A 14,982-nucleotide genomic window follows, 5' to 3' on the forward strand; every position below is an offset into this window, starting at 1 on the left:
ACGTAATTTCAACTTACATTACAGCAGTCCCTTTAGATTATTGCTAGGCTTCTCTGGTTCATTATTCAAGTGTTTTCTTACTCAACTGAACAGTAACTGTTAGGAACGCACAGGAGGGCCTAACAACTGTAGGGCGAGAATGCCATCTGCTGCTTCCTATGTGTACTCAACAGCAGGAGAAAAGCTGGGCAACAAGTAATTACACAGAACAAGCCAGAAACACATGCACAGAGACAAAGCTTGAAAACTGGCATGATTTCACATTTATTCTGGAAACTGGAAAATAATAAGAACTTACTGTCTTATAAATTCAACTTCTACAGAATTACAAGAACACACACACACACACACACACACACACACACACAAAATTAGCTCATAAAACTCATAAGCAAGATTTTTAGTCAGGTACCAAAGGCTAGAGTCCAAAGGAAAAAAGTATCTGTCTGCCCTTAATAAAGTTACTTACTATTTATGCATTATAATTATCTCCTAATTATAAACATGTTACCTATACTTAAAATGATCAAATAATTTGCCATCCAAAATGGGGCCCTTCTGAGAATCAACAGTGAAGATATTAACTAGCAGTTTACAAGAAGTTTGAGTGGGGCAGATCTTAGTCAAATCTGGACACAGAAACACCTTATTTATTTACAAATTTCTATCCTTCCTTTCCTTCTTCTGGATACATAACCTTCCCAGTACCTTAAGAACCCTCCTGAAAAGCAATCTGAAAATCCTTAGGAAATACCTATGTTCAGAAGTGGTCTTTTTACTTTCCACTAGTTGAATATTTTTATTACTGGCAAATTAAGCCTGTGATTATAAAGAGGATTAAAAATATTGTTGAGAGGCAGGGAGAGGTACAGGGGGAGAAGTAACGGGTCAGGGGAAGTGTGCCTAAAATCTGTTCTCTTTATCTTAATAAAAATAAAAATGTAAATAAAAAATAAAGTCATTCTTTTGAAAGCCTGGGAACTAGCATTTCCCTTCACTGAACTCTAGGATTATAAAATGTACAGTTAGTGATTTAAAAGAAGATACATTCCATGATTTTAATTTGAATAGTATAACTTAAAAATCTCTGAGATTAGATTTAAGATAAAAATATTATGAACTACAGAAAAAAATATGCGGGAAACAAACAAGATGGTGTCCTCACCTCTCCTCAAAACAGTTACCTCATCAACACAGCCCAATTTTCAAATTTCACTTTGTTATACCATCTGAATTCTTCAGCAATCTGATACTTCAAGGAGGCAACGCAAATCAGACTAGATAGGGAATCAAAAGATAGTGAAGAAATGCAGAGACGTTTTCTATGATTAACTGGCCATTTCAAAATTTAAATCTAGAGAAAAAAAGAGAGTTTTCTTCATCCTCAATCTCTAGTATCTTATCCTGGGAGGCCAAATTCAGGCAAACTCTATCAGTAAAATGTTTCAATTACTATCACTGATTAAATGGCTTTGTGCAGATTCATTTTCATTTTCTTTTTCTGAAGTGGAGATTGATGGGAAGAAGTTCCCATATGCTGGTTCACTCCTCATATGCCTGCAAAGACCAGAGGTGGACCCTGCTGAACCTGGGAGACAGAACTGCAACCCAGACCTCCCATGCCCATGGCCTGCCTGTCTGGGCCATCACCTGCTGTACTAGTGCAAAGGAAGAACTGTGAGCTGGAATTGAGATAGGAATTTAACTGGTACCATAATTGATAAAACAAAGCTCCATTTTTGACTCTATTTAAAACACACACACACACTACAATATATCAACAAAGGAATTTTCACTCACTTTTACAATTTCATTAATTGGTGACCTTTTGCTATCAAGACAAAATTGATGGTAACAGTTAAGCTGGCTTATATTTACACTAAATTAATTGACATCTAGATAAAAATGTAATATTTGAAATTAGTTCCCCAAAACTGAGCTTTTCCAAGGTTCTCAATGCAAGTAAATTCAATTATTTTTCTCCACTGCAACAACTTGAGGTTCAACACAAATAGCATTTAAATATTCAGTTGTTAATTTCAAGTCTGTTTTTCATCTTCAAAAGTTTTTCTTTGCAAATATAATCTTTTTTTTTGAAAAGTTTAATAGAATACCCTTAAACTAGGTGCATTTTTTTTTTAAAGATTTACTTATTTTTATTGGAAAGGCAGATATACAGAGAGGAGAGACAGACAGGAAGATCTTCCATCTGATGGTTCACTCCCCAAACGGCCACAATGGTTGGAGCTGAGCCAATCCAAAGCCGGGAGCCTTCTCCGAGTCCACCACGCGGGTGCAAGGTCCCAAAGGTTTGGGCTTTCCTTCACTGCATTCCCAGGCCACAGGCAGGGAGCTGGATGGGAAGTGGGGCTGCTGAGATCAGAACCGGTGGCTGCATGGGATCCCGGCGCGCGCAAGGCGAGGACCTTAACTGCTATGCTATCACGCTGGGCCTGCAAATGTAATTCTTTACTGTCATCATATGAGGTTTTCAATGGGAGAGAAGACAAATGTGATTATTGAATTGGCTAGAGTCTTTACAATTGTTTTCTATATTCAATATTTAAAATAAAGTAAATGATTCAAAATAGAATAATCATCCATGCAAGCCCACCATGGATAAGACGACAAAATGACAGAGGTAAAGCAGTTTTCTTCCTTACTCTCATTCTTACTCTCATCCAGAAACAATTATTATTTTAAAGTTAGTGTTTTAGATTGCTATATACATTTTCCTATTTTCATATTGGATTCACATAAGAATGCTATATACATTTTCCTATTTTCACTATAGGATTAACATACATTTTTATTATCCTTAATATGATTTATATAAGGAGTAACATTGTACAATATATACTATATGATGACTTTTTAAGATTTATCTAAAAATGAGTGTAGTTTTAGATTACTCATTCTCACTGTTACACAGAACTTAATTCTCTGACAACATTATAATTTACCCATTCTCTTACTAACGGGTTATATCCTGTTCTCCACATTAGGAGTCTAGGAATAATCTTCTCTTTAAAAAAAAACTATACTAAAATATAAAGTGAATAAATCATAATTACGAACTCAGTGACTCTTCACATTTGTATACACTCATGTCATCCCCATCAAGACATTTCAAGCTCTCAAAAACAGATCCTTTGTTTTCCCAATCATCCTTCTCCGCCCAGAAGTTACCACCATTTGGACTTCTATCATCATAAATTAGTTTTGATTGTTGGTGAAATTGGTAGGTGGGATCATATAATACATTTTATGCCTGATTTTTTTCATTCATCATCATGGCTAAACTGACTACTTGTAAATTCATCACTAAAAACTCACCCCATTTTTGTGTTTTTTTTTTTTTTTTCATTTTTACTCTTGTCTAGAACTACATTGTATGGCTATATATTAATTCACGTATCCATTTTAATATCAGCCTGAACTTACCCAATAACTTATGATAAATATCTTTCAAGGTGATTACTGGCCATCTGCTCTTTGGGGAAATGCCCATTCATATCTCTCGACCATTTTAAAATTGAGCTACTTACATTTTTTAAGTGACTGAATTGCAATAGTTCTTCATGCATTCTAGTTGTAAATCCCTTAGTGCTAATGTTTTGTGGCTCACATTGTGGCCTCTTTTCACTTTCTTGATGATTTCTGTTGAACAAATTAAGTTTTTCATTTTCATAAAGTCCAAAATGTTTATTTCCTCCTGTGGATACTTGTGCTTTTGCTGCTGTATCAAATAAAAATCACCTAACCCAGAGTCATAAGACTTACACCAATGGGTTAAGAGTTTTCTACTTTCATATTCAGATCTTTTTCACTTTGAATTCATTTTTTAAAATTTATTTTTGATGATGTTTACATAGTTAATTAGGCTGGGGAGGTCGAGAATTAGAGGAAAGTGGGTGACACCATTGTTTTCAAATTTCCTTTTTCTTTTTTCCTGTATATGGGGTTAAGGGGGAGAAAAAGGGTAGAAGTTACATCCAGCCTCCCAATTACTCAGTACCTGGGGATGGGAAACTGTCACCCGAGGTCATCCCAGCGTTCCTGGTGACGAGCTCCAAGGGTTCTGCTCAAGTGGTTTTAATACCTCTGAAATGCTGTAAATCTCGCAGATCCAAGGATGAGGAAATCCTTAAAGTTCATTGGCTGACATAGTCCACCTTAGAGTTTCCATTCATCCAGATATTTGCTGTCAATGCTTGGCTGGGGCAGTTGCCTGATTCGTTCTGCCCTCCTTTGGTACCAGATGTCTTCTGTAGCCTCCAATGGACTGCCACATCCTCAGTGTGCATCTGGGTATCCTGTCCACTGCTCTAAGCCAATGAGACCCAGTTCTATTATGCACTACCTGGTCAGACCAGAGATCCTGTGATTCTCTCTGTAGTTGGAGTTTTGAGTCCAGTGTTTCAGTTGCGGGAAATCCCAAAAGAAACCTAGTCTGAAGTGATCCCAGACCTGATTCTTGTGTGCTTGCCAGTAAGGCGTCTGGCTCTGTTAGCCACATCAGCCTATGCACACAGTGGTAGTAGCAACTGCTGGGTCAATTCCGTCTCCATCCCCGTCTCTTATGTAAACCAATGGATGCTGCAGCACAACCCTGACCACCATGCACTTGGCCCCCACATACACCAGCGGGAGCCGGCGCCTAGTTGGAGGGATTCCTCCACTAACCCCTACTAGGCTTGCCTCCTGAGCTAGTTCCTGTGCTTGCCAGTATCTGCAAAAGACTGGTCCAATCTGTCCCACATGTCAATGGGTGTTGAAGACTAGCTCAACCCAACCGGTCCGACTATCCAGCCCAAACTCATGCTGGCAGGTGCCACTGACTGTCTAATTAGGCCTGCCTACAGCCCTGGTTCTTATGGTCAGCAGTGGGAGTTGCAATCCATCAAAGAAGTACCTAGTTTCCCTTCTGGGCTCACTACCAGTCTCAGATTTTGGACTTTACAAGATGTTTTGTAGTCTAGCTTGATAGGATTTGACTCCAGTCCTAGCACTTGCTAGCTGATGCTGCAAAGCTCAACCAGCTTGCTCTTACTCTGGCCTATGCATGCACCAATGGGTAAAGTCAGTTAGCTCAGCCTGGTTCTCCCCCTATCCCAGTTCACATGCAGGCCAACAGGTGTTGTAGCCCTGCGAAACCTGCTTCTTCTTCATTCCATTTCTCATGCTTGTCAGTGGGAGCAATGGCCCAGCCAGGGAGCTACCTATAGGCCTCCTACCAGTCTTGTGCAACCCAGCCCTCCCTGCCTCTCACCCCACAGCCTAGCATGGCACAGCCCTCCTCACCTTAGCATTTTCCAGCAGGTGCTATAGCCTGGCCCAGCACAGTCTGCCCCTAGTTCCAGCTCTTGCTGGTGGGTGCTACAATACAGCCCAGCCCAGCTAGCCCCCAGTCCTATCCCTAATGTGAACTGGCTGCTGTTGCAGCCCGTAGTGGTTCTTAGATCTGCCAGTGGGTGTTACGAACTGGCACAGCCTGGCCTGCCCCTAGACCTGACCCATAAGTATGCCAGCAAGTATCATAACTTGGCCTGATCTGGGCTGCTTCCAGTCTTGCTTTGTGTATTTACCTGCAGGGAATTCTCCTGACAGAGGAATTCTCCAAGCTCTTCTATTAGGTCTCCTCCCAGTAGCAGTTCTCATGCATACCGGTTGGTCTTTGGCCCAAACTTACGTAGTCTACCTCCTATCCTGACAGGATCAATGGCCTTGCGCTACTGACTCACACCCACTGTGGCACTTACTGGTGCTACAGCCCAGCCACATCTGGTCCACATCGACACAGATCTTACATGGTTCATCGGGTACTGAGACCTAGCCTAGCTTGTCCTACACCCTCCCTGGTTCTCACGAGCACCAACAGATGTTGGAGTCTAGCCCAGTCTGGCACACCCCAGAACCAGTCCACTCACATACCAAGGGACACTGCAGTCATGTCTAGCCCAGACTGCTGCCCCCATTCCAATTGTAGCACTCACCAGTGGGAACCACAACCCAGGAAGGGTGTCCCCTTAGCTCCCCAGCCAGGCCTGTTCCCAGTCATAGATTTTTTTGCATTCCAATGGTTGGTCTGACCCAGCTCGACACAACCGATTCCCCATCTTGGCCTTTGCCATCGGATGCTGCAGCCTGACTTGCCCTGGACTGCCTCCCGTCCCAACTGTCACTAGTGGGTGATGCAGCCCAGCCCTGCCCAGTCTGCTTCCACCCCTGAATCATTCAAACCAGTAGGTGTGATAGCCTAGTCTGGTATGACCCACACTCCAGTCTGGCTCCTGCACATGCCAGGTAGCTAAGGTTGGCCCAGCACTGCCTAGTCCACCCCTCTCCAGAACCAATACATACACTTGCCAACAGTGGAGCTATCTTGCCCAACCCGAATAACACCCAGGCCTGGATCACGTGCTCACCACTGGAAGCTATGGCCCACCAGGGGAGTTTCCCAAGTTTCCCCACCAGGCACATTCCCAGACCCAGATTTCACACATGCCAGCAGGTAACAGACTCTTACCTGGCATAGTCTGCCCCTTCCATCCTGGCCTTTGTATGAATTGTTGCATGTTGCAGCCTAGCCTGCCTCACACCCTATTCTTGGGTGCACTTGTGGGTGCTGCAGCCTGGACCAGCCTAGCCTGTTCCTACCTCCAACATCCATGAGTGTTGGAAGGTTCTATGGTCATGCCTAGCTCTGCCCATCACTACCTCCAGCTCTTAAGCTAACCAGTGGAAATTGTAGTTATATAGGGTGGGCCCTCATATCCCCCAAATAATCTGCCCCAGACCTGGTTCTCTCACATGCTGGCTAGCATCATGGTCCAGCCTAACATTACCCACCCTGTTATGACACCCATTGGCAGGTGTTGTGATCTAGCACTGCCAGGTAGGCCCCCAGCCCTAGCTTTTCTGTGCATTGGTGGGTGGTCGGTGATGATCGATGCTAACTAGCCCAATTCAGGTCTCCCACTTGGGTGGATACATCAGTTTGTCCTAGAAAGGTCCTCTGGCTTCCCCCCATCCAAACCGCTGTCCACCCTCTCACTTACCTGCAGGTGCAGTGGTCTTGTTGGTGGTAGTCCCCCAGAAGTCATTCCTCACCTTCAACATACTCCCTCAGCAGTCATGCCTCCCTCACATGCCCATATCCCCTTCCCTGAGCAATCCTTAGTCCCTGTGCCCGGGAACACATGAGTTTCCCAGTCCGGTCTTCCTAAGCCCAGTCTTCTGGTGGGGTAGCATGCTGGCCTGTAGCTCCGCCTGTCCATCAGAGACCAAAAATCATAGATGGGTTCCCAGGCCCGGTCCTCTGGCATGTGTTCAGGTATGGGACCTTACCTCTCCACTCTCCTGGGACACAAATGAGTGCTCGAGAACCCAGGCATGGCCAGCAGGCACAGCACACTAGCCTTGCATCTTTCCTTCCCCCTTCCCTACCTGCCCTTGGGAACAAAACACATGCACAATCTCTAGCCTGTCCTGTCAGCTCCCAGCACGAGAGTAAAGCCACAGGCAGTTCTGGCTTCACAAATGCCCTGACTTTATTTTTGCATAAAGTGTGAGATAGGAATCCTACTTCATTGCTTTGCACATGTATATCTAGTCTCAGAAACATTTGTTAAGGTTTATTATTTAGTCACTGAATTATCTTGGAAGTCTTATGAAAAATAAACTGACTACTCATGTGAGGATTTACACTTGAGACCTCAATTTACTTTTCTATGAATTCATTCACTCTGTAACCTTAAGATAGTATTACAATGTGTTGATTACTGCTACTACGTAGTAAGTTTTGAAATTTTGAAGTGAGTCCTCCAATTTTGTTCTCTTTCAACATTATTTGACTATACTAGGTCCTGTTGAGTTCATATTCAGCATAAACTTGTCAATTTCTGTAAAGAAAATACCTGATTGTGCTGAATCTGAAGATTAATGTAGACAGTAATTTCTATTTCAATAATATTACTCTTAAAATACAACCATGGAACAGTTTCCAAATATTAGTTGCTCTTCAATTTGTTCCAACAAGGTTTTATAATTTTCAAATTATAAATTTTCTACTTCTCTTGTTATCACAGTATTTAATTCTTTTTATGTTATTGCATTTGGAATTATGGTTCATCTCTTAATTGTTCACTGCAAGTGCAGAAATTAAACTAATTTTTATGTTGATTTCATATCAAGCTTTCTGTAAATTTACTGGTGTTTTTAATTAATTCTAATCATTTTTAAACGGATCCTATGTACACAAAATCAAGCTGGAATGGGCATTTGGACAAGTGGTTTAAGACATTAAGATATTTCCTTTATTGGAATAGCTGGGTTCAATATCTAATGCTGGCTTCTGTCTCCAGCTTCATCTAATGCAGATCCTAGAGGACAGCAGTTCAAGTAACTGGGATACTGTCACCAACTTAGCTGGGTTGAGCTCCAGGCTCCCCTGGTCTAGGGACGACTATTGCGAACATTTAAGAATGAATGTGCTCTCTCTCTCTTTTGCTCTCCATCACACACTCACACACAAAGACTCACACACAAAGACACACACACAGTTGGTTTTTAAAAACCTATGACGCGGGCCTGGTGGCGTGGCCTAGCGGCTAAAGTACTCGCCTTGAATGCCCCGGGATCCCGTATGGGTGCCGGTTCTAATCCCGGCTGCTCCACTTCCCATCCAGCTCCCTGCTTGTGGCCTGGGAAAGCAGTCGAGGATGGCCCAAAGCTTTGGGACCCTGCACCCGTGTGGGAGACCTGGAAGAGGTTCCTGGTTCCCGGCATCGGATCGGGGCGCACCGGCCCATTGCGGCTCACTTGGGGAGTGAAACATCGGATGGAAGATCTTCCTCTCTGTCTCTCCTCCTTTCTGTATATCCGGCTTTCCAATAATAATAAAATACTTAAAAAAAAAAATAACTTCACACATACACACAAAAAAAACAACAACAAAAAAAACATTATGCCATGGGCCTGGCACAATGGCTCAATTGTTCTATTGGTCTATTTGGTTTACAGTTCTGTGTAAATCTACTATTTCCATAAAAAAAATTTCCTAATTATCCAATCCATTATTAAATCTGTTGGTACCCTGAATTTGGGGATTCCAGACTTCACAATTATGAGAGATAAATGTTTGTTTATAATATGTTTTAGAAAGCTTCTGTAAACCTCAGAAGCTACTGTCTGCTTACTGGCTATTGCAGCCTCTTTCCCAGCAACCTATTTATTCATTTATTCTGCCCATTTATTAACTTGGTAGTTTTTCCTATTAGTTACACATAGAAATTATTTATATAACCTAGTACTTATTCTCCTTAAGTAACATGGACTGTAAAATTTTTCCAGGATTTTCTTTTTACTTTTTATTGTGTCTTCTGATTCTACAGAAGTTTTTTGCTTATAATGTTGAAATTAGAAACTTTTGGGTTTAGAAGTTGTACTTCTATCTTTCAAAAATAATTTATTTATTTAAAATCCAGAGGGGGAGAGAGAGAGAGAGAATCTTCCACTAAACTGTTTCACTCCTAAATCACCACAATGCTCAGAGTTGTGTAGGGTCAAAGCCAGTAGCCAAGAGCTTCATCCAGGCCTCCTACATGGGCTGAGGGTCCCAAAGACTTGGCCATCTTCAGCTGCCTTCCCAGGCACATAAGCAGGAACTTGGATATGAAGTGGAACAGCTGGGATTTGAACTGGCACCCATACAAGATACAGGCGTCATAGGTGGCAGCTTAACCTGTTATTTCTTAATGTCAATTCCTTTTTATGTCTTATAAAACTCTTCCATATCCGTATATTACACAGATAGTCTTCCATTTTTCACATACAGGACACTCTGACATTATCTAAATCTTCAATATGGACAACAAAATGTCCTAAAAACATATTTAATAATTTGTGTCTATTTTATCACACTCTGCATGGTTGTAAAATTTCATTTTTGGTTTGCCTTTGCATCACTGGGGGTTGCACAGAGTGATTATTTATTATTAGTCATTGAATAATGAGTACAAATATGTAAGAAGGAAAAAGCAGCACATATAATCATGTCAAAGTGAAATAAAATGTTAAAAATTGTAAAGGTAAAAAAATCTGACCATAAGGAGTACTTTATTTCATAAATGATGGAAAACCAATAAAGACAGAGAGATGGCATACAAATGATCTAGGCTTAATTCTTTTGGAATTTACTAAATACATATACCAACAGTTAGAAAAAAGCAAAAATGATCAAAATTGAAGTACATCCATGCTTTTTTTTTTTATATTTTTTCTTTTTTTGTTTGTTTTTTTTTTTTAGTTTTTTATTTTATTCGTTTTTTATTCTTTTTATCCATGCTTTACTAACAAATAATTACAACAGAGTGTAACAAGTACTAAAATAAGAGACACACAGATGCTTCAGAATACAGACAAAAAGAACTTGCTCAGAATCTGATGTTGGGACAGACATCTATATGATGAGGAGTGGAAAAGAAAGAGTTAAAGGAGTAAGGCAGAGAAGAGAAGAACAGGCTGGGATTTTAAAAATAATATCCCAGGAAGAGAGAACACTTTATGCAAATATTCAGAACTGAGAGAAAGTGTGTAGACTGTTAAAAAGAATTGAAATGAAGTTTAGAAAACTTCCTGTAATATATGTACAAGCACTACTACATCTTTCACCATTGCCAATACTACAATGCCAGAATACACTTAAACAGCAGAATGTTGGACTTGCAACTGCTGGTGAAGGACTATACTATTGTAACAATATAGGGGAAAGTGGTGGTGATGGGTGAAGAGGAGATGGGAGGGGAAATCCCATACTTGCCCAACTATATCATAGGAAACAATAACAGCAAAACAACAACAACAAGTACACAGGATTGACGTTGTTGAAGCTTTGACATCTATGAGAACTTTAAGTTTTACTTTGAGTCAATTAAATGAGATAATGTTTCATGGTGCTTAGCACAGTTCCTAGGTAGAAATAAGTGCAACATAACTGGTAGGCATTATTCACTATCATGTAATAATCTTTCCCCCCCAAATTAGGAATTGAAAAATATAGTCACCAAGAAACATTTCCCACCTAGTCTTCCTTCATCGGTTGCCAGAAAAATAGTATACAGTTGTCACTCAGTGTCTGTGAGGGTCTGGTTCTAGGACTCACAGAAAGCAAAATTTGAATGTGCTCTATGTTCTTACACAAAATTGCAAAGTATTTGCATATAACCTCCATATATCCTATTGTATATAAACCATCTATAGATTTATGATGCCTAATATGATGCAAATGCTGTGTGGTTGTTAAATTGTGATGTTAAGAGAGTAATGTAAAAAAAATTCTACACATGTACATTTAAAGGCTAATAGTTTTTTCCAAATATTTCCCATCCATAGTTGGTGAAACACACAGAAGTGGAACCCACAAATGGCAGGCCAACTGTATATAACACTTGCTAATCGTCTTAAGAGTCTCTTTTTTCATTACCAAAATGGTAAAAGTAATATAAATCTTGCTGGCCCGTTACAAAGGGATAAAACGTGAACAGTTCTTAGGCTACATATTAAGGACAACAAAAGACGTTTCCAGTTAAGACAGCAAAACAAAACAATCAGAGAAAATGAAAAATGGGATGCATCAGGTTCTCTTTAGGATTATACGATAGGAATGATTTTGAAATAAAGTTTCCTTAAACTAAATCCTTTTGATAATAAGGTAAGACTCATACATCCAAAATTCCTAAATTATAACACCAGCCTGATAACAGATATCAATGTTTCTAAACTTTTCTTTCCCCCAAACACAAAGTAATCAGTAATTTTCAGTTATATTAAAATAATAAATTTGAAAAAAAAAATCCTCCAAATTCCACTGCTTAAAACACCTAGTGACATTTTACACATTTCTGTCCAACTAGCTCAAAAGCAATACTTTGAAAAATTTTCTATTCTGCTTTAGATAGTTCTAAGACCCAGACAAAATGGATACAGGATTAGTAATGTTTCAGGATTATACACCTTTACAAAAGAAAATAATGAATTCTCTGGGTACAGTAAAAAAAAAAAAAGAATTTACCATAATTTGATTTATACTCTAAGAAGTATATTTGAGATTTAAGGAGGTTCCCTGTATAAAATTATTATCGTGTGATTTTGTGTCTGATTCTACCTTACCTTAAACATCATCTTAAACATTTATTTCTAGTTATTGCCTTTTCTTCCTGTAGTCTTATTCAAGAGCAGCTAAATACACACAAATTTTATTGTTAATTTTAAACACTCAATAAATTATCACAATATATTCAATAAAGGAGGCATCAAGCTGAATCAGTTCCCTTAAAAAGCTGTAAAAAATATACCTAAAATAATGATAATATTCAAATAAGCATTTTTCCACATTACTGTACAATTATTATCAGAAAATCATATGTGAACTGAAGATTAAGCTAAATTTCCCAGGATAAAAAAGTTAAACTGAGTATAAAAAATTTACTTTAGGATTCTGAAATTTTCAACATTACTAAAACAAAGTATAAATCCAAAGGGGTTAAAAATATCCTTAGGACTCTTAAAAGAGATTTTGTAGTGTTACAATTTCAGCACAAGAAAAAAAAAGTTCCAGTATCTTAGTGTCATTGATACAGTTGTTCATTTGTATTCACAATGGCTTCCTTTCAGGATCCCCTTAAGATATCAAATCATAGGGATAGTCAATTTCTTTATTTAACATGACATAATATTTACACAGAAGATAAGTACAGCATTCCACATACTTTAAGCTACTAGATTATTCTTAATTTATTTAATACAGTGTAAATGTTAGACAAATAATTGCCAGATAATACTGTTTAAGGAATAACAAACAAAAAAAAAGTCTTTCATGTTCAATACAGGTGCCTTTTTTCCCCCTTGATAGTTTCCATTTCCTATTTGATTAAATCCCCAGCTGTGGAATGCATGGACACAACAGGTTAACTGTATGGTATCTAGGTCTTTTAAAATGCCTCTAAGAATCCATTCTTTCATTAGTAAAATGGGAACAGTATTACCATTACTATTATACTACTACTGTACTATTAAATATCTGCTTACAGTTCACACAATGCCCTCAATCTCTTATTACAACTCAAGATAAACTTACCTGACTCATTGATGTCAAGTTTCAGTAAGCAGACAACGAGTATTCCCTACATTATGACAATGTACTGTGCTTCTAAGCACACATCTCATTTTCCTAGTTCTCAGTCTGTATCACGTAAAAAGGCCAAAAAAACAAGTGGAATAAACTGAAAACCACTTGGAGTGTCAAAAGAAAAATCTCAGACCCAGTATAATTGCAAATCTTATGCTTTAGCCTTGAAAAAGAAAATTGTGTTGTTTCACTGTGCCTGTGACACTCTGATTTAGGTTAAACTCAAAAGCATGTTAGCTTGGGAGAAGGAAAAAAAAAAAAAGACTTATAGCAGCCAGTTGTGTATATATTGAAATTGAGATGTCAAGGAAGTAGTCACAGGATGTGGTTAAGAACTTGCATTTTCTAACATACTGGTCACTCAATACCATGTTAATTAATTTCATGTTGTTGTAAATTTCGATGTTTCTTCCTGTTGTTGAAGTTGTGTAGTGACATCTCATTGGAGGAGATGATATTCTGCCAGCTCTACTTTCAGACCAAAAACGGTCTCCCAATGAAACTGTTGAATTTATCTGGACAATAAGATGCTGGACTCTCTGTATGGTCCATGCCCACAATGAAGGAATCATGACTGGCTATGAACTGTACTACTGTAACAATATGGAGGAATTCAATATGGAGGGAGAGTTTGGGGAGGAACTGGGGGAATCCCAGAGCCTATGAAACTGTGTCATAAAATGATACAAAAAAATAAAAAATAAAAAAGACTATATTTTTCCAGAGGGCAGAGACTAGGATAATAGCCTTTTTCCCCCTTCAGTGTATATAGCTTTACTGACATACTAAGGAACTTAAAAAAAAATTACCAGGAAAATACAGCTTGTCAAAAAAATCTATGCATGGAATTCAAAAACATTTTTACCAAAATAAACTTCAGTTCCATTTTTCTTGAAAAAAAAAAAAAAGAAAGAAAATGATCTGGCAAAATTCATTAGTTAAAATAATTTTAAGTATGTAGTGATTACCATCATAAAAACATTTACTATTTTGCCAAATCAACCTTCAAAAATATGCCAAACTGAGGTATAAAACAAGTAATACATTTCAATATCAACTTACTGATTTCAAGTGATCAATTACATTTTTAGGTCGAAATTCGCTAGATATATCATTCAAGATAACTTTATTTCTTCATTTTCAAGACATTTTTTAAAGTCTGTAATTATAAAGACCTACCTTTGAGGTTCTCTGAAGTTGGTCACCAACATAAGTTTTACGAAACTGATCTAAGAACCACAGAATTGCAAGCTCGATTTTCTCATTAGAACGTTGAGGCAGTCCAGTATCCATTAAAGAGATAAGTTGAAAAACTCTTTTCATAAAGGAAAAAACAAAAAACAAAAACACTTCAATACAAATTCTTAGTGAAAAAACACTGAAAAATTTATTGAAAATATAATATATAATCACTGTAACAACCAGGAAAGTAAAAAATTTTCATTGATTTAATTCCCTCCAGATTTTCTTTCCTAAGACATATATATACATAAACAAAAATTCAAACCTATATAAATACACAAAAATATAACTTTACTAAACATATATATATATATATATGAACACATGGACTATACATACATAATATACAATGCTTAAAAGTTAAAATAGGGTTCAAACAAAGAATATTACTGAATGTGTAGTTTTGTATCCTACTTTCTTTAAGATTTATTTATTTATTTATTTATCCAAAAGGCAGAGTAACAGAGATGAGAGATAGAGACAGAGACAGAAAGAGATCTTCTAACCATGGGCTCACACACTGGTTTAGGCCAGGCTGAAGTCACAGGTCA

General features: G+C 38.4%; 1 protein-coding gene across 4 annotated transcripts in view; it reads right to left on the bottom strand.

Moving 5' to 3' along the window:
- Nucleotides 1-14,982, bottom strand: part of RANBP17 (RAN binding protein 17) — a 282,863-nt gene that overhangs the window by 201,659 nt on the left and 66,222 nt on the right. For all 4 annotated transcript variants that reach the window (XM_036497037.2, XM_004587435.2, XM_058677578.1 and 1 more), the window contains one exon: nt 14,369-14,504. In XM_036497037.2, coding sequence (XP_036352930.2) covers nt 14,369-14,504 — 136 coding nt within the window. The remainder of the gene's footprint in view (nt 1-14,368; nt 14,505-14,982) is intronic.

Source organism: Ochotona princeps, chromosome 19 (genome assembly GCF_030435755.1).
Source record: "Ochotona princeps isolate mOchPri1 chromosome 19, mOchPri1.hap1, whole genome shotgun sequence".
NCBI classification, from domain to species: Eukaryota; Metazoa; Chordata; class Mammalia; order Lagomorpha; family Ochotonidae; genus Ochotona; species Ochotona princeps.